This window comes from Neophocaena asiaeorientalis, unplaced genomic scaffold (assembly GCF_003031525.2).
Source record: "Neophocaena asiaeorientalis asiaeorientalis breed wild unplaced genomic scaffold, Neophocaena_asiaeorientalis_V1.1 scaffold24, whole genome shotgun sequence".
In the NCBI taxonomy this organism is placed as follows: Eukaryota; Metazoa; Chordata; class Mammalia; order Artiodactyla; family Phocoenidae; genus Neophocaena; species Neophocaena asiaeorientalis.
Window position 1 is genome coordinate 5,089,696 of NW_020185317.1, and position 24,045 is coordinate 5,113,740.

The following is a 24,045-nucleotide window of genomic DNA, read 5'->3' on the forward strand; positions in this document are numbered from 1 at the left end:
GGAACGAAATTGGGTCATTTGTAGAGACGTGGATGGATCTAGAGACTGTCATACAGAGTGAAGTAAGTCAGAGAAAAACAAATATTGTATATTAATGCATATATGTGGAACCTAGAAAAATGGTACAGATGAACGGGTTTGCTGGGTAGAAATTGAGACACAGATGTAGAGAACAAACATATGGACACCAAGTGGGGAAAGCCATGGGTGGTGGGGGTGGGGGTGTGAAGAATTGGACGGTTGGGATTGACCTGTATACACTGATGTGTATAAAGTTGATGACTAATAAGAACCTGCTGTATAAGAAAATAAATAAAATAAAATTCAAAAATTCAAAAAAAAAGAGAATGGATAAACAACAAAGTCTTACTGTATAGCACAGGGAACTATATTCAGTATCTTGTGATACACCATAATGGAAAATAATATGAAAAAAATAATGTATACATAGGTATAACTGAATCACCTTGCTGTATACCTGAAACTAACACAACTGTATGTCAATAAAATAAAAAAATTTTTAAGTAAGAAAAAAAAAAAGAAATGCTGTGTATGTTAGAAAAACAAATACTTTGCAGTTTAAGCACATTTTGTGGGTTAGAAATTCCTTAGCTCTTGGAACCCCTCAGAAGTGGTAACATATCCAATCTGAGTGACCCTGGGCCATTCCTTCTTCTAAGGATCTCCTTGTCCTGTGTATGAAGGGGAGCTACCCTAGATAATATCTAGGGCTGCCTCTCATCTCAAATATTTGTAGCCAATACCTTGTGTCCTATACATCACTCTGAGAAATGAGCCAGCGGAAGGAGAGCTGGGGGCACTAGAATCACCTTTGGGGAACATGTTAGACATGGAGATGCTAGGTCCTACTGAAACCATGCACCAAAGATTGGGACTTGAAGCCATGTGCCGGGAGTCGAACCCAGCCTAAACCCAGATTGGGACTTGAACCCACAAGGCCGGGACTTGAGCCCGTCCAAAACCCAGATTGGGACTTGAACCCATGCACTGGAACTTGAACCCAGCCAAAACCCACAGTCTTCCAACTGAGATCACACACCTGGTTTCAGGACTTAATGAAGCTCAGGTTCTTGATGTCTCATTGCAGAAAGTATTCAGTGAGAGACAAAGTGATGGGTAAGAAGTGGATTTATTTAGAGAGAAACACACTCCACAAACAGTGTGGGCCATCTCAGAAGGTGAGAAAGGCACCAGGGTATGGGGTTGTCAGTTTTTATAGGAGTGGGTAATTTCATAGGCTAATGAGTGGGAGGAGTATTCCAGCTATTTTAGGAAGGGGTGGGGATTTCCAGGAATTGGGCCACCGCCCACTTTTTGATCCTTATAGTTGGTCTTGGAACTGTCATGGCACCTGTGGTGGGTGTGTCATTTAGCTTGCTGATGGTGTCACAGTGAGCATATACTGAGGCTCAAGGTCTAGTGGAAAGTCTACTTGTCCGCCATCTTGGACCCATTTGGTTCTAATCAGTTTATGTCATGTACTTGGGCTATGTCATTCTTTCAAAGGTTGTACCCTGCCTCCTTCCCTCCTGTTCTACCACCCCCAGAATCCTATTTGCTTGGGTGAACTCTAGGAATCGGCATTTTATAGAAGCATGCCAAACAATTGAGAAACACTGGCAGGAGTCTTTGGAAACTATTTGCCTCCGCAAATCAGAGGCCGTCTTTATCTCCTGTGCTTAATGAGGTAAGATAGACACCTCAGTTGCCATGTGTTACCTCTATCTCCAACTCTTGGACTAGCCCTCTTTCTTTTATTTACTCATCATGTATCAGGAAACGACCCTTAGCAAGTATGGATTTTTAGCAGAATGCATTTAACACTAACCTGAACACTCCCAGTTTTAATTATATATTTTTCCCTCCCTGTTCAGGGGCTCAGAGATTCAGAACTGACCTGATTCCAAAAAGTGAATCCAAAGTGCTAGAAATTTTTTGGCATTGAAATTACTACACATCCATTGTAAGACACCTTTTTCACCTGGTGCTTTTCATTCAAGGACTCTTAGGAATGAGCAAGTTTTTGGACTAAAGATGTAGTCTATCAAAAAATTTTATGTTGCTTTCCTATATTTAGTTTTTGAATATACGCAACCATTTAGCAGTGTGTTTTAAGCACATACTATACAGAAAGCAATATGGTAGGTATTATGAGGATATGAAGATGAATCTTGTCCCCAAAGTGTCTAGTATGGGAGATGAGATTAAAAACTGTAAAACAAGACACAGAGTAGATGATGGTACACGAGTAATGTAACTAGTGACTCTGGTTGTTCAGAGGAAGAGGATTTAGGTGATAAAAGGAAGCTTCTGGCTGATAGTTCCATTTGAGAGGACACTGAATGCAGGGTAGGATTTAGATACATGGAATTGGAGAGAAAGACTGAACTTTTTTAACTGAATCCTCAGAGTGGGTTGGAAGCTCTAGCAATAAGTGATATAAAGCAGGGACTTTGTCTCTTACGTGATCATGGATCCCTATGCCAGGCACAGACTAAAATGAGAAAGGAAGGAAGGATGTAAAGAAGTAAGAAGCCAGTCAGTCTGATCTGTAGGGAAAGAGAACACATGTACCACTTGACCTGATGGACCACTCTGGTCCATCAAGCTCTCAAGCTTTGTACTTCATTCAGGATGAAATATGGTCACATCTAATGAATGCCAAAAGAATTCATGCAAGTGATGAACAATCCCCTTTCCCTTGTGAATTGACACTACCATTCTCAACTAAGAGCGAAGTGTCAAATATGTAGAGGTGTAAAATTAAACCATAAGATTGTTGAAATGACAAAGGTAGTATCTGAAAACATCAAATTGTTAAATAATGTTCAAATGATGAGGTGTTGAAAAAGTAATGGTATCAATGATGGAAACAGAAGTATATTTCGTTTTTCTAGTAAATATTGCCTTAGTATCTCAAACTTTGTCTCTCTGTGCTCTTCTTAGAAGACTGTAGCATGTTGTGTTTACAGATTTGTCCTAGGAAGCCATAAAATCCAATATCTGAATCCAATATGGCCACCCAAAAGAACAAGAGCCGCCTCTTATTCTTCACCCTTCAGTGAAAGCACTGAAATGAACTAGAAACTCAGTTTTCCTCATTAACTAGGAACATTGCCTTTAAAAAAAATTTTTATTGCAAATGATGAACACTTTGAAATTGGATGTCAGTTCTCACTAATGATTTTTTTAAGCTACAGAAATCAGTCACTGCTATATATATTTTTTTACTTTTGTTGCTTGTTTCTATCAAATGCTTTCCCCTGACCAGTGTGACAAATGTGTCCCCAATCCTCTGTGCAGACATTTTTCATCTCTCTGCAAGCTGAGACAAGATCAGTCCTTTGACTTAACCCCTCCCTTGGTAAATAGAACCAGAAAAGCATCTTTACACATGCCATTCTGGTCTCAGCATTTCTAATGTTAGCACGGAAGGAAAGGAGGTCAGAAGTAGTCTCATGACAATATGAACTTTTTGGACAGTTTACCACAGGTTAGAATACCTTTACACACTGAGCGCCACCACGGACGCAATCAGGCATTTGTCTGTTGACCTGTACATTGACTTGCACCTTCTTCTGGGAGAGAAGTTGTTTGTTGGCCAGCATGGATGCTTCAAGTAAAATGAATGGCCATTCAATTGGTGTGATTTAAGAAACTATGAGATGTTTCCTCCACCTAAGATTATTTTCCCCGCCTTCCCCCCACCCCTTATACTGCCTGAGATTGCATCCTTATAGACTTGTTCCTATGAATTAACAAGCATCTGGGCCAAATCCTATAAGACACATTGTGATGGTGTCAGTCAGTACTCTTTGGCTTGACTTTAGCTGATTAGATCTTAGTTCTTCCCTGCTAACTCACTGAGGTGCAGGCACTTTGGAAATTAGAGTTTTGTTGGGTGGGTACTTGAGGCATTGCTCACAACTGCAAGTATAGGTGGGGCACCATACAAGGGCACTCAGCGACTAGGAAAAAGGGAAGAGAGCCTACAGTTTGTATTAGTTTTCTAATGCTGCCATAACAAAATTATCTGCAAACTGGGTGACTTAGGACAACAGAAATTTGTCTCACAGGTCTGGAGGCCAGAGTCCAAAATCAAGGTGTCAGCAGCACATCCTCAAAGGTGCGCTAGGAAAGCATCAGTTCCAAGCCTCTCTTCTAGCTTCCGGTAGCCTCAGGTGTTCCTTGATATGGATGGCTATCTTCTCCCTATGTCCCTTCACATTGTCTCCCTTCTGTGTCTATCTCTGTGTCCAAATTTCAGATTTTTTTAAGGACACCAGTCATATTGAATTAGGGCCTCACTTAAGCTTGATTACTTCTATAAACCCCTATCCAAATAACGTCACAGGTACTGAACATTAAGACTACATTATGTGAATTTGGGAGAGGACACAATTCAATCTGTAATAAAAGTATGTGTATGTGTTGGGCAGGGTCTGAGGGAGAAAGTATGTGAAGATACTTGAATACAGAACTTAACTAATTCACATTATGCCTTTGGTTGGCTCTGCCTGTTCAGTGACCTTGTGCATGAAGAAGCTTAGCTAGTTTAGGTGTGACCCGTGAAATCAAGAAAGTTAGCTGATCAGGAGGATCAGGTGAATGTCAGAACTAAGAGAGTCAGGCAGCAGTCATGTTCAGAGCAGTCAGGAGGTCAGGAATCCAAGCAGATAAGACAAGGGTAGAGAAATGGAGCTTTTAGAAGCCATGAGAAGGCAAGAGATAAGATATCTAAAGAAGCATTTTTTCTCAGCTTTTATTATAAAAATGTTCAGACATATAAAAAAACTTAAAAGAATTGCACAGGAAACACCCATACACCCAACACCTAGATTCTACAATTAATATGTTTCTATATTTGTTTTATCACTTCTCTATGCATCCCTGTATCTATACTAATCGTGCCTTTTTATTTTCTGTATTTCTGATGCTTTGACTAACAAATTCCTAGAGATAGTAAGTGACTAGTCTGCAAACTTGCCTTTCGTTTACTAACTAACCAATCCAGAGTCCACATCCCCACCACCTCCTCTGTGGGGCTTTCACCCTCAGGGCTGCTATTTCCCTGTCATAATCACCCCAGGGCCAGGTACCAGGCAATTAGAGCCCCTACATCTCAGAGCATGCTGAAATTAATCAAACCAGCCAATCCTAAACCTGCTTACCCTTCCTCACAATTCTTTTCCATGGAAGCCACAATCAAGGCTCTTGCCCACGTTTTCCCTGGCTCTGTCTGCCACCTAACCAGCCCTGGTACTTCTCCTTGTGGCCTGTGTGGTTATGTCATGTCCCCTCCTCTTAGGAACTATAAGGAGCAAACTATTTTTTCAGTGGCAGTTATCTCTTGGTCTATTGGCCTCACCATACCTGAATAATAATAAAACTTACATTTTAAAACACTATTCATTAATCTTACTCATTTGATACATTTGCTTGTTTTTTAAGTCATCTTTATTGAAGTATAATTTACGTTTAATAAAATTCACCTATTTAAAGCATACAGTTGAGTTTTGTTAAAAACAAAGCCAAAACCAAAATAACTGTCCAAAACTACCACAGCAATCACAATATAGAACATTTATGTTACCTAAAAAAATGTCCTCATATTCCTTTAGAGCCAATCTCATCTTTCCCATCAGCCCCTGAAAACCACTCATCAACTTTCTGTCATTTATAGTTTTGCATTTTCTAGAATTTTATATCAATGGTGTGTGCTCTTTTCTGTCCAGCTTCTTTAAATGAGCACAATAACACTTTTGAGATTCATCCATTTTGTTGCTTGTATCAACAATTCATTCCTTTTTATTGCTGTGTAGTATTCCTTTGTATGGATATACCATAATTTATCCATTCACCAGTTGATGGACATTTAGATTGTTTCCAATTTTGGGTTACTATGAATAAAGTAATAAACATTAAGTACAAATCTTTGTATGGACATATTTTTTTCTTTTCTCGTGAGTATATAAGAGTAAGATTGCTGGCTCATATAGTAAATGCATGTTTAATGTTACATGAAACTGTCCAGAGTAGCTGTACCATTTTGCGTTTCCACAGCAATATATGAGTTCCAAAGACTCTGCATTATTGACAAAATTTGGTATTATTTGTCTTTGTAACTTGGGCATTCTGATGCATGTGTAGTGCTGTCCTGTTGTGGTTTTATTGCATTTCCCTAATGACTAAAGATGTTGAGCATCTTTTAGATGTACTTATTTTCCATTAGAATATTTTTTGTGTGAAATATGTCCATTTCTTTTTCCATTTTTAAATTTGGCTCTTTGCCTTATCAAGCTGTAAGAGTTCTTCGTATATCCTGGGTAAAAATCCTTTATCAGATACATGTTTTCCAAAAATTTTTTCCTAGTAAAGAAGCAATTCTTAAGTAGGAAATATCTGAGTTCAGAGGCGACAAAGGGTCCCAAGTCCAGTCAGTTGGGTGACTGAGGTCAGCAAGTCAGTAATGAGAGTGCTGAATTATGAATCTCCTTCAGAGGCAGAAGGTCTGGCCCTGCCATGGTTCTTTAACATACTTCTGGTTAGGAAGAACCACTTGCAGTGTATGAACAGCCCACTGTACATAGTTTGGGGTGACTCTGTCTGGAAGGAAAGAAATTATATGGAAAGGAAGGTAATGTCCATTTGCAGCAACATGAATGGACTTAGAGATTATCATACTAAGTGAAGTAAGTCAGAAAGAGAAAGACAAATACTGTATGATATCACTTATATATGGAATCTAAACTATGACACAAATGAACCTATCTACGAAACAGAAACAGACTCACAGACATAGAGAACAGACTTGTGGTTGCCAAGGGGGAGGCGAGGTGGAGGAGGTATGGATTGTGAGTTTTGGGTTAACAGATGCAAACTATTATGTATGGAATGAATGGGCAACAAGGTCCTACAGTATAGCACAGGGAACTATATTCAGTGTCCTGTGATGAACCATAATGGAAAAGAATATAAAAAAGAATGTATATATACATATGGCTGAATCACCCTGCTGTGCAGTAGAAGTTAACACAACATTGTAAATCAGCTATACTTCAATAATAAATAGATAAATAAATAAGGAAAGCAATGTCAATTCTGGCCACCAGCAAGGAGTAGAATACCCTTTTATGGCATTTGCTGCAGGGCATTTGGGGAGCAAGGAGAAAGAAGAAGTCAGGAAAAAGAGGGGATTGGTAAGAAACTAACAGGAACTTGGGGGAAATGGGAATGCTGGCCACAGTATCCATGGAGAAGGTTAGCTTTCAGAGAGCGAGTCCTAATAAGAGAAAAGCAAATTCAGACCCATTCTGGGCTAAGTCCAAGGTTAATGGAATGGTAAGATGAGGGAACATATTCAGAAGTCTAGAGCAGAGAGGGTAGAAGGATCAAGGAAGTCAGGATACTTCCTGGAAATCTGTGGGGAAACAGAGCAGGAAGGAAGAAGAGGAAGACTTAGCTTCAAGGCACTAAAACACTGGTAGAAGGAAGAAGTGTTAGTCAGGTGACTCAGAAAAGAAAGGACCCCTCCTCGGGTACCTGTGATCTTGAGAAATACAGAGAAACCCCTGGCAGAAGATCCTAGAGAGGTAGCTTTACCTTCCCACAGTGGTATTAGGGTAGGTGCGGAAGCCTGCTTCTCAGTTAAGTCACTACCTATTATGACTGTTTCCAAACCCCACTACTTTGTGAGATTAAAGAGGACTATCAGTGTACAAATTTACTGACTTTTTAATTCCAGGAGAGGGGCAGCAGCAGGCTAACTATTTGCCTGTTAGAAACATCAAGAATGAGGCCAGGGTCTGGGGCAGAAACTGAATGGCAGGTTGGGACAAGGGGAGCAAATCCATGACAGTGTGCTGGCCAACCTGGTCTTTTATTATGATGTCAAGGAAGGATGGAACCTGAGGGGTCATAGCTCTGTGACTAGCATTCGCATACTACTTGTATGTTTTGATTCACCTTCCAGAAATATTTTAATAGAAAACTAGTGAGTTTTGTAGACAGAGCCTTAGTAAACAACCTACTCTGCAGTGTCTTAGGGCTGACTTTGTACACATGGAAGTCAGCCAGATCTCATGGGTGGGTCATTAAACTAGAATTATTTTCTTGGCACACTAGTACCTTAATGTGTGACCTTGACCTAAGGCAAGCCATCCACCTGTCAAGAGGAATGACCCCAGGGGTAAGGCCTTGCTGCCTCCACTTAAAAGACTATTCTTCAAGAAAGAGGCAATATAATCCCTTCTGGTTTCTACTTGTTTAAAGAGAATATTATGAGGATTCTAAAGATAATGTCTGTGGAGGACTTTGAGCTGTTTCAATAAAAATTTTGTATAAATATAACTGAAGGAATTGTGGTAGACAAACATTGCGATATTGTAGATCAGCTTTGTAGCTATATTCAGATTTTTTTAAAACTTGGTTTGTGTCCAGAGATCTGCACAGGTATAGATAGCGAGTGTGTATTTAACTCAATCCCATCCTTTAAAACAAGGGCATGGAGCAGATTTTCATCAAAGCTCAGGGACCTGAACTGTAGGCTTCCCTCACAGTGAGAAGTAAAGCTAAGTGATTCCTGTGTGACAAATATTCTAATGAGAACTTTATATGTAGTTTGAATTATTATAATACATCTTTCAGTGAAATGATTGTCAACCAATATTATTTCAAGTGTTATTTCAATGTTACTTCAAGTTCTATAGGTTTTACATAATTATCAATATAAAGGGCTTGGAATTTTCATGAAACATTCTAAGACATGATTTTGGTTCTAACAGTTTATCCTTGACATTAGTATTTAACTCAGAGAATGAGATCAAAGTGCTAAAACGGGATGTTCATGAACTTTGAAGGAGAAAAGATCATTGGGATTTCGAGTGTATGTGTGTGTGTGTGTTTCCTTTAAATTTTAAACACGAGGTGGTTATATAAAGGGGATTTCTAAAAGAGGAAAGCATGAAAATGGGCTGAACATTTCAAACAAAGTTCAGTGTAAAATCAGTAGTATATTCAGTGGGGCTGACAGGGAACAAAGTTGTGGAGGAGAAAGGAGAACAAGAAAATCAGGAAGCAGTAAAAATAATGATTGGGGTCAGGCGGTAACAATAAAATCAAAAAACTTGAATCTGACGGAAAAAACCATGGGTAGCTATAAAAGGGGCATTTGAAATAGGAAATGATGTGAGAGAAGAAGATAATTTTAGTATAGTTAAATGAGGTAGCAGCTATGGGTGTGAAGAGAGAGGATTAATTTTAAATGTGTCTCAGAAGTAAGAGAAAAAATGTTTTGAGGGGTGGGGGAGGATTGATGAGAAAAACCTGGTTGAGTGTTGTATGGTTATTTCAAACAAAAGTCTTCCTAGAGTGTTATGGCCATTTTTGGACACTGGGCTCTCATAGGAGCATTGATGAACTGGAGGTCATTCAAGACACCAGTGTGGTGAAAAATGTGTCAATGGTGCCTCCACCTAGGAAGTTAAGGTGACATGGCAGCTCTCCTCGAACATCTGCCAATGGAAGAAAGATCACACTTGGCTCTAAATTGTTCAAAAGAAAGAAATAGACCCATGGAAAGTTAGAGGGAAGCAGATCTTGCTGAATGTAATGTTCTGCCAATTAGATGTGCCCCTGTAACAGAATCGGCTATTATAAAGTAATGTTTCCCATCTTTGCAAGTATTCAAGCAGAGGATATTCAATAACCTGACTAACTAATAATAGAATGGTTTCTTTTATCTTAAAATGTCCTTTCTGAATGGAGGAACATGTGGTTTGTGGACAGTGAATTCAGGTCCTAACAGCCGTGATGCTGCACTCTGATCTTCTTCCCCGGGGACTGCTTTCCCAGCACCCCACCCCCACCCCCCGCCAGGAGGAAAGGAAGACAGACATGCTTGTGATGACTGTCACTTCGTCACATTCCATTGGCTGGTGTGTTCAGTGTCAGCTACTGCTTTTTACTTCTCCTTACCTATTATTAATGCTGGGCCCCCAGCAAAAGTTTCTGAAGGCCTTTTCTCCTCCTTATTAATTATAACATGATATCAGCCAGGGTCCAAGCAGAAACAGACAAGCAGTCAAACTGGGTAATTTGAGGAGAGTTTAATAAAGGAGCTGCTTACAAAAGTGTGGGCAGGGTTTACAGAAACTAGCAAGGTATGGTGCAGTCCCCCAGGACTTGTGTAATGGGAGCCTTTACCACCCCAGGCCTGAAGATCAAGGGATGGAGCTGTTTCAGACCCTGGAGAGGGTGGTTATATGGAGAGGACTGCCTGAAAGGAAAGTTTGCAGCCAATGCACAGCAGGAGAGCCAGGGGAAGAAATAGCCCAACCTCACTCTTCTGCTGCTGCCTCCCACTGCCAAACCTGACAATGAGCTGGGCAGGAAGGGAGTAGGCTGACATCTGTATGGGTTAGCCTCCTGGGGCACAGAGCAGGGTGGAGCTGAGGAGAGACTGAGTCTGGAGGGGCTAATGGAAGAAACCACAGAAAGTAAATTCTTTTCTAAGGTATGGCTGGTGCTTGAGCAGTATTTGTACTGTTAGGAATGCAGCAATGTGTCTTGGAAGAGCTCAGGGCCTCAACTCTCTGCTAACCACCATGAGCCCATGACTGCCAAGGTTACAGCAGTCTGCAGGGATTTTCCTGATGGTCAGTGTTTAGCGCCCTCCACCTTCAAGGAAAGGGCACGTAGTAATTTTATAGAAAGGAGGACATGCATGTAGAAGTCCTTCATTTTAGTTAAGTATTAGTTTCCCCATCTTGGAGCAGAAGAGAAGTGCCTAGACAGAAAGGCAGGCTTTCTATGAAGTAATTGAAGCCAAAACTTGAGACCTCTTTCTTGCCTGGATCTCTGTGAGCACTGGGGGTTGAGAATGTTCTAAGTGGAGAGAGAAGTCAGAAAAAAGGGATCTGGACTTCCAAGCCTCCTGTAATTTGGCAAGAATCCTTTTCTTATCCTATAAATATTCAATTTTGTACCTAATTTTTTATTTGTAATTTTATATTCTATTTCTTAAAAAGGATCAACCAAATAATATCAGCTTTAGCCCCCACAAGACCGGGATCGACTTTACCTGCGTGGAATTTTAATTATACTCAAACTAGGTCAGATGTCAGTTTATAATGTAGGTATGTGGGTGGCTTTGGTATGGAGAGTCAAAGGGAATTTGTATGGAAGCACGTGGAAAGTCTATGCACAAGAGAGAATGAGCATATGTGCAGGTGGTACCTGTGGATAAAAGAATGGCTCCCAGCTACTAGCAAATGAGCATCGAGGAATCAAAGTTTACCCTTTGACACCTTTTCACTGCTTCTCCATCTCTCCCTTTCATGTTAGTGTTCCTTGAACACACATTTTACCTGAGACATCCATCTCTTAACCACATCTAGGGCTTTGAGTCTCTTTACAACTTTGTTCCCCTTCCCCTTGCACCGCTTCCATCCCTAGAAGCTGCCATTCTCAACTAGAGAGGGCAAGTAAATTGCCCAAGGTTATAGATTGGTAAGGGTCTCAACAGTGTTTGAATTCAGGTGTCTCTATCTTGGAATCTGTATCCTTAACCACTGTGCTAGTGCTTCTCAAAACATGGGCCATTGACCAGCTGCATCAGGGTCACCTGGGGGTGCCTGTTAAAGTGCAGATTCCTGGGTCCCACTTCATATCGGCTTAAATGATGAAAAGCAGCCTGTTTTATGAAGATCTAGTGAAGGAATATTCTAAGCAGAGAGATGGGAATAAGCAAGGACCAGAATGAAGGCCAGTGAGGCTGGAGCACAAGGAGACCAGAGAGATGGAGAGGGCCAGATCATGGGGATCCAGAGGCTTTGGATATTTCACTTAGTTAAACAAGAAGCTCCAGGTCAGTTGTAAGAAGAGATGAGTAATAATCCCTGCCTTACATTTTAACAGATGGCAGCTGCCCACTAAAGAGCTGTAGAGTTGTGGAGTTGTTGCAGGGAAGCAGCTGCCCAGCCAGAGCATCTCTCTGCATCAAGAGAGGCCATGGGGCTTCCCTCGTGGCGCAGTGGTTAAGAGTCCGCCTGACGATGCAGGGGTCGCGGGTTCGTGCCCTGGTCCGGGAAGATCCCACATGCCGCGGAGCAGCTGGGCCCGCGAGCCATGGCCTCTGAGCCTGCGCATCCGGAGCCTGTGCTCCGCAATGGGAGAGGCCACAACAGTGAGAGGCCCGTGTACCGAAAAAAAAAAAAAGAGAGAGAGAGGCCATGGATGAATTCTTGCCATTGGAATGGGAGCAGGAGCAATTTATGCATCACTCTTGGGCAAAAGTATCAAAGGAGTAGATGTACCTGCTTCATTCTCTCTTCCCCCTTCTACCAGCTAGATGGATGTTAACTTCATGTATTGAAGATAATTGTGCTTTGCCCTGTCCCTGCCTGGCACTGACAAGGAACTCTTATATGGGACTATTAGGTGAGCTAGAAATAAAACGCATGTTATTCAGATTTGGGGGTTTCCTTGTTACAGTAGCTACTGTTACCTTAAACAATGCAAGTCACATGACTTATGCTTTGCCAGGATCATGTTGGCTGCTGTATGGAGAATAGCTTGGAAGTGCTAGGGGGTGGCAGCAAAGGTGGGAGCAGGGAGACCAGTTAAGTAGTCCTAATGGGACTGATGATGACTTAGATTTGGTTGGCGGCATCAGAGTGGTGTAAAGTGGAGATACTAGGTATATTTTGGAAGAATTTTCTCTGAAACCAGCAAGGTATGTGGATGGATTGGATGTTGGGTGTACCAGTAGAGCAAAACCAAGGATTGTGTGGTTTGTAATTTGAACTCACTAAAAAAACAGATTCCATTTTTTCAGATGGAGACCAGAACTTTCAAAAATCTCCTCTGCTTACAGTTCTCTTAGTCAACTCAGTTTGCTCTGAACGATCCAGCTGTGGCCCTTAGACCACATTATTTATCACTTGTGGTCTCATCCATACTCCAAAGACCCCACGTATATTTCATGTGTTGACGCTAAAAGAAAAACTTGGCCTGCACTCTCTCAGCCTGAACAACTGACAACTTGATAAAAAGAAACTTGTAAACATGAAAAATGGCAATTTTAACCTCACATGGGTTTGATTTACTTTGCTCATTCTTATCATGCTGGAGGACAGATAGAGAAGGATTGTGTTTTTCATGTCTGCAGTTGGGAAATAAGGTGATGGTGCTAATCATAGGGTTTCTGTTAGTTCTGGGCTGACCTTGAGTTGGAGCATGGTTACAACACACTTTATGACCATAACAGCCCTGACAGGATTTATGTTTATTGCTTCCCTTCCCCTCTGTGTCCTCTGAATGTGGGTCTACTCAGTGTCACAGTGTCTCAGGGCAGGACTCTGTCTATCTCATTCTGCACTGGGCTTCACTTGCCATGGTGCCTCTGACAGAGCTGAGTAACTAGGACCTTTGAAAAATAATGCCCTGTGAAAGAGGGACATGGTACAGGAAAGAGAAGTAATATGAATGAAAGAGAGAGATGAGTAGATGTGAAAAAGGGGGAAAAAGGTATGATAGTTGGTCATTTATTTATCAGTTAACCAAAGAGAGTATATATCAGGGTTTTACTTTAAGACCTTTGCTTCACTGTTGTACGAGTTCAATCGGGAAGCATTAGATACGGCTCTTAATCTTAGGAGGTTTGCAGTCCACTCACAGATACTCAATGCAGATAGAACAATGATTCTCTAACAGGATTAGACCACACTAGTAATGCTTTAGGGCTTGGAGATAAAGCTGCTTTGTCAGCCTGGAGTGGTCAGCCTATGATAGTTTTCCCCATGGGCCCCAGGAGGGGTGGCTATTTCATTTGGAACATGGTCATGGGAGGAGCCCTGTGTCTACCTGGGGACAATAAAAGAGAACCCCTAGAAAGGTCAGGTACTTGGAGCTGGTCCCAAAAGACAGGCTTTGCATGTGAATACGTATTATGTTTTAGGGGAAGTCCTGTAGTTTGTTCCTTCACTTCCGACTGCCATTATTAGCACTTGAGTCCTCTGTGATCATCACTGCCATCCATAAGCATGTGTAAGTGGAACTAAGCCAAATTCCCAGCTGTGAGATAGTTTGTCCCTTCAATCATAGGGAAGAAGAAGATTGAGGGTGAAGGGAGAAGGTAAAGAAAGGGGAAGCTCATTAAATATCCCTTGAAAAGCTATTTCTGCTGATTCATCACTTCCTATTCTCCCATCCATGCCCTTGTCTCTTCCTTTCTCATATACTCTATAATTCTCTGTTTCTAGCCCAGTCACTGAGAATTGAATATGAGTGGTTCTGTAACCAACCAAGTGAGAGAAATGAGCAGTAGTATTGACTATATAAAGACTTTTGTTCATTCATTCATTCACTCATGGTGTCTAATCCAAAGATGAAGAAGACACAATCCTTGTCGTCAAACTGCTCTACCTGTGAAAACCATAATAGTTAATGAGGTAGCAGAAGTGTGAGAACAAGGTACTCTGGATGCAACAAGGAGTGACCAATTAGTCCTGTGGGTGTGTCTTTTCATCTGTGTGTCTGTGTGTTGTATGCAAGCAGACTATGACAAAAGGCAAGTTTCACAAAGGACATGATATTAGAGGACTTTTGAAAGTTGAGTCAGAATTCATCGTGCAGAGAAGGGGGAAAGGCAGAGGAGAGAAAGGACAGGAAATAGCTTGTGAAAAGGCATTATAGTCTATTAAGTCAAGGAATTCTGTCCTTAGGATATTCTTGGCTGAAGAAATCAGGATGTGTCATCATACCATAATATAATGATCTACCAATAGCAGTAATGACCTATATTGTAACCATGGAATCTCCCACTGGTGTCATTAGTGATGTGAGCTGGAAACGTGAACATATCCTGTCATAAAGTTATTTGCAACATAAGGCAGGGTTTACACTTTGTTTTATCTGCTTTAGTTTTATTTTCAACCAATAACTTGTTAAATGTACCATTTACCAGGTATAATGTAGTTGATTTGCTACAAATGAAAAGTTGGAAAAATTGATGGTAAATAATCTACACAAAACTCAGATAAAACCATTTGAGTCTCCCACTAGATGGCATAGGAAGAACTTAGAATAGCATAATACCTATTTCTCATACTAGGCTCAATAAAAAGTTTTTATTTCTACAGTTGCATAATTCTGAGCATTTACTCCTAAAAGCAAATACTCTATAAATAACATCTCTATAATTATATTTTTTTATTAACAATGATCTAAAGTAGGTAATAAATGTATGTGGTTTAAAGTTCATAGCAAATAGGAGAATATGGTGAAAGTTTATTAAACTCTTTTTTTAAATAGATTAAAACCATCCTTTTTTCATCAAACTGCTTTTTGTAATTCATTCTTAGTTTTTGTAGGCTAGCATTTTTCCAAATGGGTTCTTGGGAAGCCCAAGTCAGAGTTTATCTGAGTGGTATCACTCTCACAGATTCCTGACTTGGGAAAGAAAATAAAAGTTAATAATTCTGTATTATTGTGACCCTGGAAGACAAGGCACTATCATCCATGACCTACAGACTTTTTAGAGCCATCAAGAGTGAAGCAATACATATTTACTGATTAGGAGTAAGGGATAATTATCATGTGACCTGTGTAAGTCAGTCCACATTACTTTAAGAACACTAATAAGTATTGCCCAATGTAAAGAGAAACCCTACCAACACTATTCTCTAACACTTGGCCATTAATAACAGTACCTGTCTAATCCCCATACAATTACTCAAAACACGGAGTCCTAATAAATTTCCTCTTCACATGAACCTCACCCAAACCCTAGTCTAACTCTACGAATGTTGATGGAATGTGATTTTTGATAAGCTACCATAAGTGAATTGTGTGTAGACAAAGCTGTATCTGGAAAATACACATCAGGGCACAAACTTCCCCGAACTCCTAGTCCTGAGTTACCTGGAGTAGAGCTACATTGGATGGGAACCCAAGTCTTGGAATGACTTCTTAGTCATGACTACAAAGCCAAATAAATTTATCTTCCAATTAAACTCCAATTAAACTAATAAATTGATATAACTGGTAGCATAGCACCACAAGGATTCCATTCAATACATATTTATTGAATGACTTCTTGTGCAACACTCTGTGCTGAATCCCGAGCTAACTTCAACAGTCTGGCTCTATAACACTGGGGCAGCAGATAAGGAGGAAGGAATAGTGTCCCCTTCAAGAGTGGTCTTTTACTGCAGCAAGAGCCTCATAAATCACTGTGGTTTGCCACACTAGAATCAAAAGGACACTTAACTTGAACCACAGTGCCCCCTGGCCATTATAAGTGATATTCTACTTAACCAGTGAAGAGTTCTCACTGAATGTAGAGTACAGCTCAATTCTATTCCAGTAGTTACAGCAAGTGGGAGCAGAACAACTGATTTCTGCTGGATCTCAGGGCAGTGCTCCTAATGCAAGATTTTTTTCACACGATGTTAAAAAGTGGATCCCTTATTGAATCAAGTATCTTTTACGACCACAACACTATAAGACTAGATATCAATTACAGGAAAAAAAAACCTGTAAAAATTAACACATAGAGGCTAAACAATACACTACTAAATAACCAAGAGATCACTGAAGAAATCAAAAAGGAAGTCAAAAAATACCTAGAAACAAATGACAATGAAAACATGATGGCCCAAAACCTATGGGATGCAGCAAAAGCAGTTCTAAGAGGGAAATTTATAGCAATACAATCCTACCTCAAGAAACAAGAAAAATCTCAAATAAACAACCTAACCTTACACCTAAAGCAATTAGAGAAAGAAGAACAAAAAATACCCCAAAGTTAGCAAAAGGAAAGAAATCATAAAGATCAGATAAGAAATAAATGAAAAAGAAATGAAGGAAATGATAGCAAAGATCAATAAAACTAAAAGCTGGTTCTTTGAGAAGATAAACAAAATTGATAAACCATTAGCCAGACTCATCAAGAAAAAAAGGAAAAAGACTCAAATCAATAGAATTACAAACGAAAAAGGAAAAGTAACAACTGACACTGCAGAAGTACAAAGGGTCATGAGAGATTACTACAAGCAGCTCTATGCCAATAAAATGAACAACCTGGAAGAAATGGACAAATTCTTAGAAAAGTACAACCTTCCAAGACTGAAACAGGGAGAAAGAGAAAATATAAACAGACCAATCACAAGCACTGAAATTGAAACTGTGATTAAAAATCTTCCAACAAACAAAAGCCCCGGACCAGATGGCTTCACTGGTAAATTTTATCAAACATTTAGACAAGAGCTAACACTTATCCTTCTCAAACTTTTCCAAAATATAGCAGAGGGAGGAACACTCCAAAACTCATTCTACAAGGCCACCATCACTGATACCAAAACCAGAGAAGGATGTCACAAAAAAAGAAAACTACAGGCCCATATCACTGATGAACATAGATGCAGAAATTCTCAACAAAATACTAGCAAACAGAATCCAACAGCACATTAAAAGGATCCTACGCCATGATCAATAATGCAGATCCCTGGGCCCAACAGGAGATCACTGAATCACAACTCTGGATTGCTTGACCAGGAAGCCAGAGCTGAAAACATGAGTGAACCCATTTCCAAGCACACTTGAGACCACCATGGACACTCCACGAATCACAGGGAGATTTGAAGAACTCAAGATGTGAGTTCTTAAGCATGTCCAGAAACATCACAATTTGGGCCTTGACATTAATATGACATTTTCTGTTGTTTATCTTAGATAAGGATCAATTTATAAGTGTCTTCTCTGAGAATGAACAGAGGGAATTAATTGACTGAAGGCACTGAGTATGGTTTCTACTTAAACAATTTTTTTACTGGAAAGTATTTAGCTGAGATGCTTCATTTCATCATTAAGGTTTTTTTTTTGTTTTTATGGGAGGAGTGGCTCTGTATTAATTATGTTCTGCTGCATAAAAATATTATTCCAGAACAAAGGTGAGATACTCGGAAAAGGTGAGATAGGAACCTGGAAGCAGACTGGCTAGGTGGTTCTGTCCCAGGGTCTCTCCTGAGGTTGCAGTCAGATGACAGCCAGGGCTGGGGGCATCTAAAGGCTTGAGCAGGGCTGGAGGCTGTCCAAGATGACTCCCTCACATGGTGACTGGCAGGTGGGCTCAGTTCTCTGCCATGTGGACTTCACAGAGCAGTGTACAACACAGCAGCTGACTTCTCTCAAACTGAATGATGAGGGGGGAGAGAGAAGAAGGGGGCACCATCCAGACAAAATTCCCAATGTGTTTTAGGCCTAGTATCAGAAGTGACACACCCTCACACACCCACACCTCCATTGGTCATACAGATGGACCAGGTTCAGTGTGGCCATAGGGCTACACCAGCCCCAGGAGGCCATCTTGGAAGCTGGCTACCACAGGCTCTGAGAAAAAAATAAATTCAAGATGGCCTGATGCTTTTAATGTACCAATTTATATTTCCATTGCAGGGTTTTGGAATAAGGAATGGATACAGAGAAAATAAACCAAACCCAAAACATGAGGCAGTTATCAAGTGCAGGAAAAATAAGAGGTTGTACAAAAAAGGAGATGTAATCACATTACATTACTCAGCTTTGAGTAGTATGTGCAAAGAAAGAATAACGCAGACATTGAATTCTGATTCAATGAAAATGAGAAGATGGGTGGAAGGAAAGTGTATGAGAGGCTATGTGAGAGGGAATGAACTCTCAAGCCCCATGGCAGAAAGTCAATGGATAATTTCTAAATCTGCGGGCTCTTCTGAGACTCCTTGGGGGCATGGCTTTGGCCTCTGTGCCTTCTTGCTCCTTTCGGCCGCAAGGCAGTGGCCCCTTGGACTCCCAGGGTGCTGCGGATGTAGTCTGGGGAACGGATGTCAGCCTGGTGCAGGCGCTCCAGGATCTGAAACTTGCAGCAGCCATGGCATAGGCGCACGGCTGCCTCCAGGCTCATTTTGTGGCCCACAGAGACATAGAGGGGCTTGGTGCCGTGGTCATGGCTCTTCAGTGCCATGCCCAGGATGGTCCCAGAACCTCCCATCAGAGGAAATGAGTCTCCTCCAGCCTTCAGGAGCCGTATCTTCTCCTTGTGCAGAGCGTTGTTCTCCAGCCTGTCCACCTGCAGGAGTTTCTTAGCCACCCCGATGCTGGACAAGTATGTGTGGACACCAAGGTGGCAGGCCACCCCAAAGCCTCGGTGGTGGAGCACCCCATTTCCATCCACAAAAAGGACCTGGGGCATGAGGCGGGGCTCCTTCTGCCGCAGCCACTGTACCACATCCACCAGGAAGGGCACCTCTTGGAAGGCCAGGAAGCCTGACACACAGGGGCCTGTCAGGCTCATCATGCGACAGTCCTCATACATCACCTCGAGTTCAGGGTAGCTGAGCACCACCAGGGAGACACAGGCGCTGACACCGTCGCCCTTCACAAAGGACACGTCCACGCCCCCCACCCTCTGCAGGCCTGAAAAGGCGGGGTCTCGTTGCCACGCCTCCGTGTTCCGGTCCACGACAAGGGCCTTCAACAGGGCTTGCTCCAGTTTCCAGAGCGACAGTGTTTCCTCTGGTGGCCTCCCAGCCGCCTTTTGGGCCACAGCACGGCCCTCCATCATTAAGTTTTTTGGTTTTTGTTTTTTGTTTTTTTGCGGTACGCAGGCCTCTCACTGTTGTGGCCTCTCCCATTGTGGAGCACAGGCTCTGGACGCGCAGGCTCAGCGGCCATGGCTCACGGGCCCAGCCGCTCCGCGGCCTGTGGGATCCTCCCGGACCGGGGCACGAACCTGTGTCCCCTGCATCGGCAGGCTTACTCTCAACCACTGCGCCACCAGGGAAGCCCCATCATTAAGTTTTAATACAGCAAAAGGTGATGAGGCTCTTCCACTGCTTGGTTTTCCCCAGCTCATTAAAGCATAGAACTATCAGAAGTCAAAATGCAGAGGAACACCAACATGGAGTCCCCACATGTGCTGGTAAATGTTGCTTCAAAGCAGAATTAAGTTTAGGGAACTTGTATAGAAAGGTCAGAAACAGAGTTTTTTTTCTTTTATGTTTGTTGGTATATGTGTGTGTGTGTGTGGGTGTGTGTGTAAAGGACATAGTTTCTGCAATAAGTCCAACATTATGCTGGAAATTTAAATGTTTTATTTCCTAATTATCATAATAGCTCTGCTGGCTAGTAATTATTGTGTTACCCCATTATACAGTGTAGGAACCTGAAGCTTGAGTAACTTGCCCAAGTTCATATAGCAAGGAAAGTCACAAGGCAAAGAAAAATCTTGAACCTCCAAAGTTCATGATGTTTCCATTATACCATGCTTATAAAGAAACATGGAAAGAAATTAATACATAAAAGAACGATATTAAATGTTAAAACTCCCATGACAATTTTTTCCTTTGCAATCTCAGAATTATCCAGTAGGCTGTACCCCTGAATCAGTTTTCTATTGAAACCCCAAGCCATTAAACAGTGAGTTTCTTAAGTGCTTCAGTTTTTTTTTTTAATTTTTATTTAGTTTTGGCTCTGTTGGGTCTTTGTCGCTGCGCGTGGGCTTTCTCTAGTTGCGGCTAGCCGGGACTACTCTTCTTTGTGGTGCGCAGGCTTCTCATTGTGGTGGCTTCTCTTGTTGCGGAGCAGGGGCTCTAGGCACATGGGCTTCAGTAGTTGCAGCACACTGGCTCAGTAGTTGTGGCTCGCGGGCTCTAGGGCGCAGGCTCAGTAGTTGTGGCGCGTGGGCTTAGTTGCTCTGCGGCATGTGGGGTCTTCCCAGACCAGGGCTCAAACCCATGTTTCCTGCGTTGGCAGGCGGATTCTTAACTACTGCACCACCAGGGAAGTCCCCAGTTGTTTTTTTATATATAAATTATTTTAAATGAAGTCTGTAACAATAATTCACAAAATTTTATATGTACACCTGAAAGTCAAAAGAAAATGTTTTTCGTGCATTGGTTTTAGGTCCTTAACTGATATTTTAGATTAAAATAGTACCCTATTAAAATTGTTTGTGAAAATTATTGATGCTTCCACAGCTACAGACAAAGGTTTATTTTATTCCACCCCTGTGAAAGCCAAGCCCTTTTATCACAGGCTGCCATACAGGCTTAGCTTGATTTGCAGAATTGTGATTAGTTTATCAGTATGGTTCCAAATGTAGCCAAGGCACAGTTATTTTAGAATCACCTAAGACTGTGGTTCTCAAAACATGGTCCCCAACCAGCAACATCAGCATCACCTGGGATCTTGTTAGGTAAACTCTCTGGCCCCACTCCAGACCTATGATTCAGAAACTCTAGATTCTGAGGTCCAGAAATCTGTGTTTTAACAAGCCCTCAGAGTGATTCTGATACACACTAAAGTCTGAGGACCATCAACCTAGGATAGTTATTGAAAGTAGAGATTTCTGCTCCTCACCCAGACTGAATCAGAATTTCTGGGGTCTAGGAATTTATATTTTAAAACAAATATCCTAGTGATTCTTAGACACAAAAAAGTTTGAGAACCACACTGGTCCATGTGGTGTGATTTGAGAGAACAAGAGAGGATCCTTCCCTTAACATCTCTCTCCACTTACTGATCAAAAGTTAATTAATTTGTAGAATTAAGCAAGGATATCTTCATTAGTTTCTAAATTCATTAAGTCATAAATATTTTAGATTGAATTTATGTTATTAACTAGATATTTCACCTTAATGGGAGAACTAGGAGAGTGGGCAATTAAAAGGGAGGATGTTACAAATAGAGGCTACAAAAGCGTAACTTGAATACTTTGCCTATAGTCACCTAAGATCTGGATTCAGATACAGTACCTCATATTTTTCATTAGGGGGATGTCAGTTTCTGTGTAACATCTTCAGCATCACATCCTTTGGCCAACTCCCACCCCCGAAAAAGAGAACCTAAGTCTACTTGGCAGTAATCAAGCAATACTTATATTCTGAGTATAGGTAATAATGTATTGTGGTGTTTATTTGGTGTGGGGTTTTTTTGTTTTTTAGTGTAAATAGAACCTATATATTCAAGGGCAAAAAAACAAAACATGAGCACATAGGAAAATTAATCTCATTTACTTTGTAATATCACTTAAACTCTTTTCAAACAGTATATACTCAGCCAACTGACCAGACTAGGCTCTATTTGACTTCTGTTGCTTCAAAACAAATACAGATACAACATGGATGATCCTCAAAAACATTACATGTGAAAGAATGCAGACACAAAAGGACACATGTTGTATGGTTCCGTTTATGTGAAATATCCAGAATAGGCAAATCCATAGAGATGGCAGATTAGCCGTTGTCAGGGGCTAGGGGAGGGGGTAATGTGGAGTGACTGCTTTTTCAGCAGGGGTGATGAAAATGTTCTAGAACTAGATCGGTAGTAATGGTTGCACAACATTGTGAAGGCACTAAATGCCACTAAATTGTACACTTTAAAATGACAAATTTTGTTATGTCTGTTTTCCACAATAAGAAACAAATACATACACAAAATAAAATCTTCCCTCAAAGGATGAAGATTGATAGTACTCAGGATATAGAAAAAGATGAGCCGTTGGAGTAGAAGGGAATTCTAATAATATACGCCAAAATGTTTTAAGCAGTGACGGTAAATTTGGGAAGAGTCAGGTTACAATGTTAAAAGCCAGCTCTCACTTAGATATATCCTTTGGCTTGCCAAAATCTAAAGCAAAAGCAAACAAAGCTAAAAATCCCTTAAAATCTCCCCACAAACAGCTACAGCACAGCATATATTGATATAATTGTGATTAACACATTCATAGGCCAATCAGAGTCCCAAGAGGTCTTCTTAGTGGGCGGGGCTTCCTAGGCAGCAGCCCACAACTGGTTTCTCACGTATCTCCACAGAAAGACATGGAGTGGGTTTCATGACTTACCCCTACCCAGACCCCTTTGCCACCAAGCCCCCAGGGCAAATAGGATCCCTCCTATGAAGAAATGTAAGAATGAAATCTTACACTGGCATTAATTTAATGCCTATCAGTGTCTATGTAACTAAAAATAAAGGCTATTCTCACTTTAATTTACTCCTTCAGAGAACTCAGAGATATTTACAGCTGTGACCTCAATTCTTGCCCTTTTCTATTCTCCCTCCTACTGTCTAGAAATCAAATTACCCTCCTAAAAATTCATCATGTCCCATCAGGTTTAGATTAAAAACTTTGTGTCTGAAAGCTTCAACTGAAAAACTGGAGAAGGTTGTGAACTGCTTTGGAATGAGACAAAATGGTGTCTGCTGTGCCTTCTGAAGAAGGGCTGCTCTTTGTGTGGGCGATTTTGTGAAATTCTGTGTCACCCACGCTACCCATTACAATGCTCAAAACATTCACATATCTGATGCAGAGGAAATGTAGCTGGTGCTGTATTTATTCCTGTTACCTCCTGTCTTAAAGCAAAATGCCAGTGCTTCATGCAGCCCTGAGTGGTAAACATCAGCTGGGAAGAAGCCTTTATTTAGGGAATTTATCAAAAAATGAATTTCTGAAGGCCAATATTAAGAAAGTGGAAGCACTGTTTACAAAGTATACCATTGGTGAAAATAGATTTTTTTTTTTTTTTTGCGGTACGCGGGCCTCTCACTGTTGTGGCCTCTCCCGTCGCGAAGCACAGGCTCCGGACGCGCAGGCTCAGTGGCCATGGCTCACGGGCCCAGCCGCTCCGCGGCATGTGGGATCTTCCCGGACCGGGGCACGAACCCGCGTCCCCTGCATCGGCAGGCAGACTCTCAAACACCGCGCCACCAGGGAAGCCCCGAAAATAGATATTTTTAATGGTGAATTTCTGATACATTCATGAGCAGCATCACTTCTATTGTGGTCTCCTGTATTTGTAAATGATACACAGATTTTTCCACTTTGGGTGTCCATCAACTGTGTGCATTCATAAAACAGATTTCTGTGCTGTTAAGGAGATATAATATAGGCTGAGGATTTGATACAGTGCTAATAAAATTAAATTTTTAAAAAAACCTGCCAAATGGGTAAGATGTTTGCCTTATATTAGTGACTATCATTTTGATGTG

General features: G+C 41.2%; 1 protein-coding gene and 1 long non-coding RNA gene across 2 annotated transcripts in view; one reads left to right on the plus strand and one right to left on the minus strand.

Moving 5' to 3' along the window:
- Positions 1-24,045, plus strand: part of LOC112392126 (uncharacterized) — a 127,507-nt gene that overhangs the window by 67,889 nt on the left and 35,573 nt on the right. The gene's annotated exons all lie outside the window — the stretch shown is intronic.
- LOC112392125 (endonuclease V-like) lies at positions 18,625-19,621 on the minus strand. Its single transcript, XM_024733652.1, has 2 exons — positions 19,376-19,621; positions 18,625-19,240 (listed from the first exon to the last, which is right to left on the minus strand). Exons 1-2 carry the CDS (start codon positions 19,619-19,621, stop codon positions 18,752-18,754), a joined length of 735 nt encoding a protein of 244 aa, XP_024589420.1. The 3' UTR covers positions 18,625-18,751.

What these genes read in the sequence shown, in the direction of transcription:
- LOC112392125 (XM_024733652.1), bottom strand. Translation starts at nt 19,621, where the DNA reads ATGATGGAGGGCCGTGCTGTGGCCCAAAAGGCGGCTGGGAGGCCACCA. An exon ending in TCAGCTACCCTGAACTCGAG is followed by an intron (nt 19,241 to 19,375) that starts GTGATGTATGAG and finishes CTCATGCCCCAG; the next exon opens with GTCCTTTTTGTGGATGGAAA.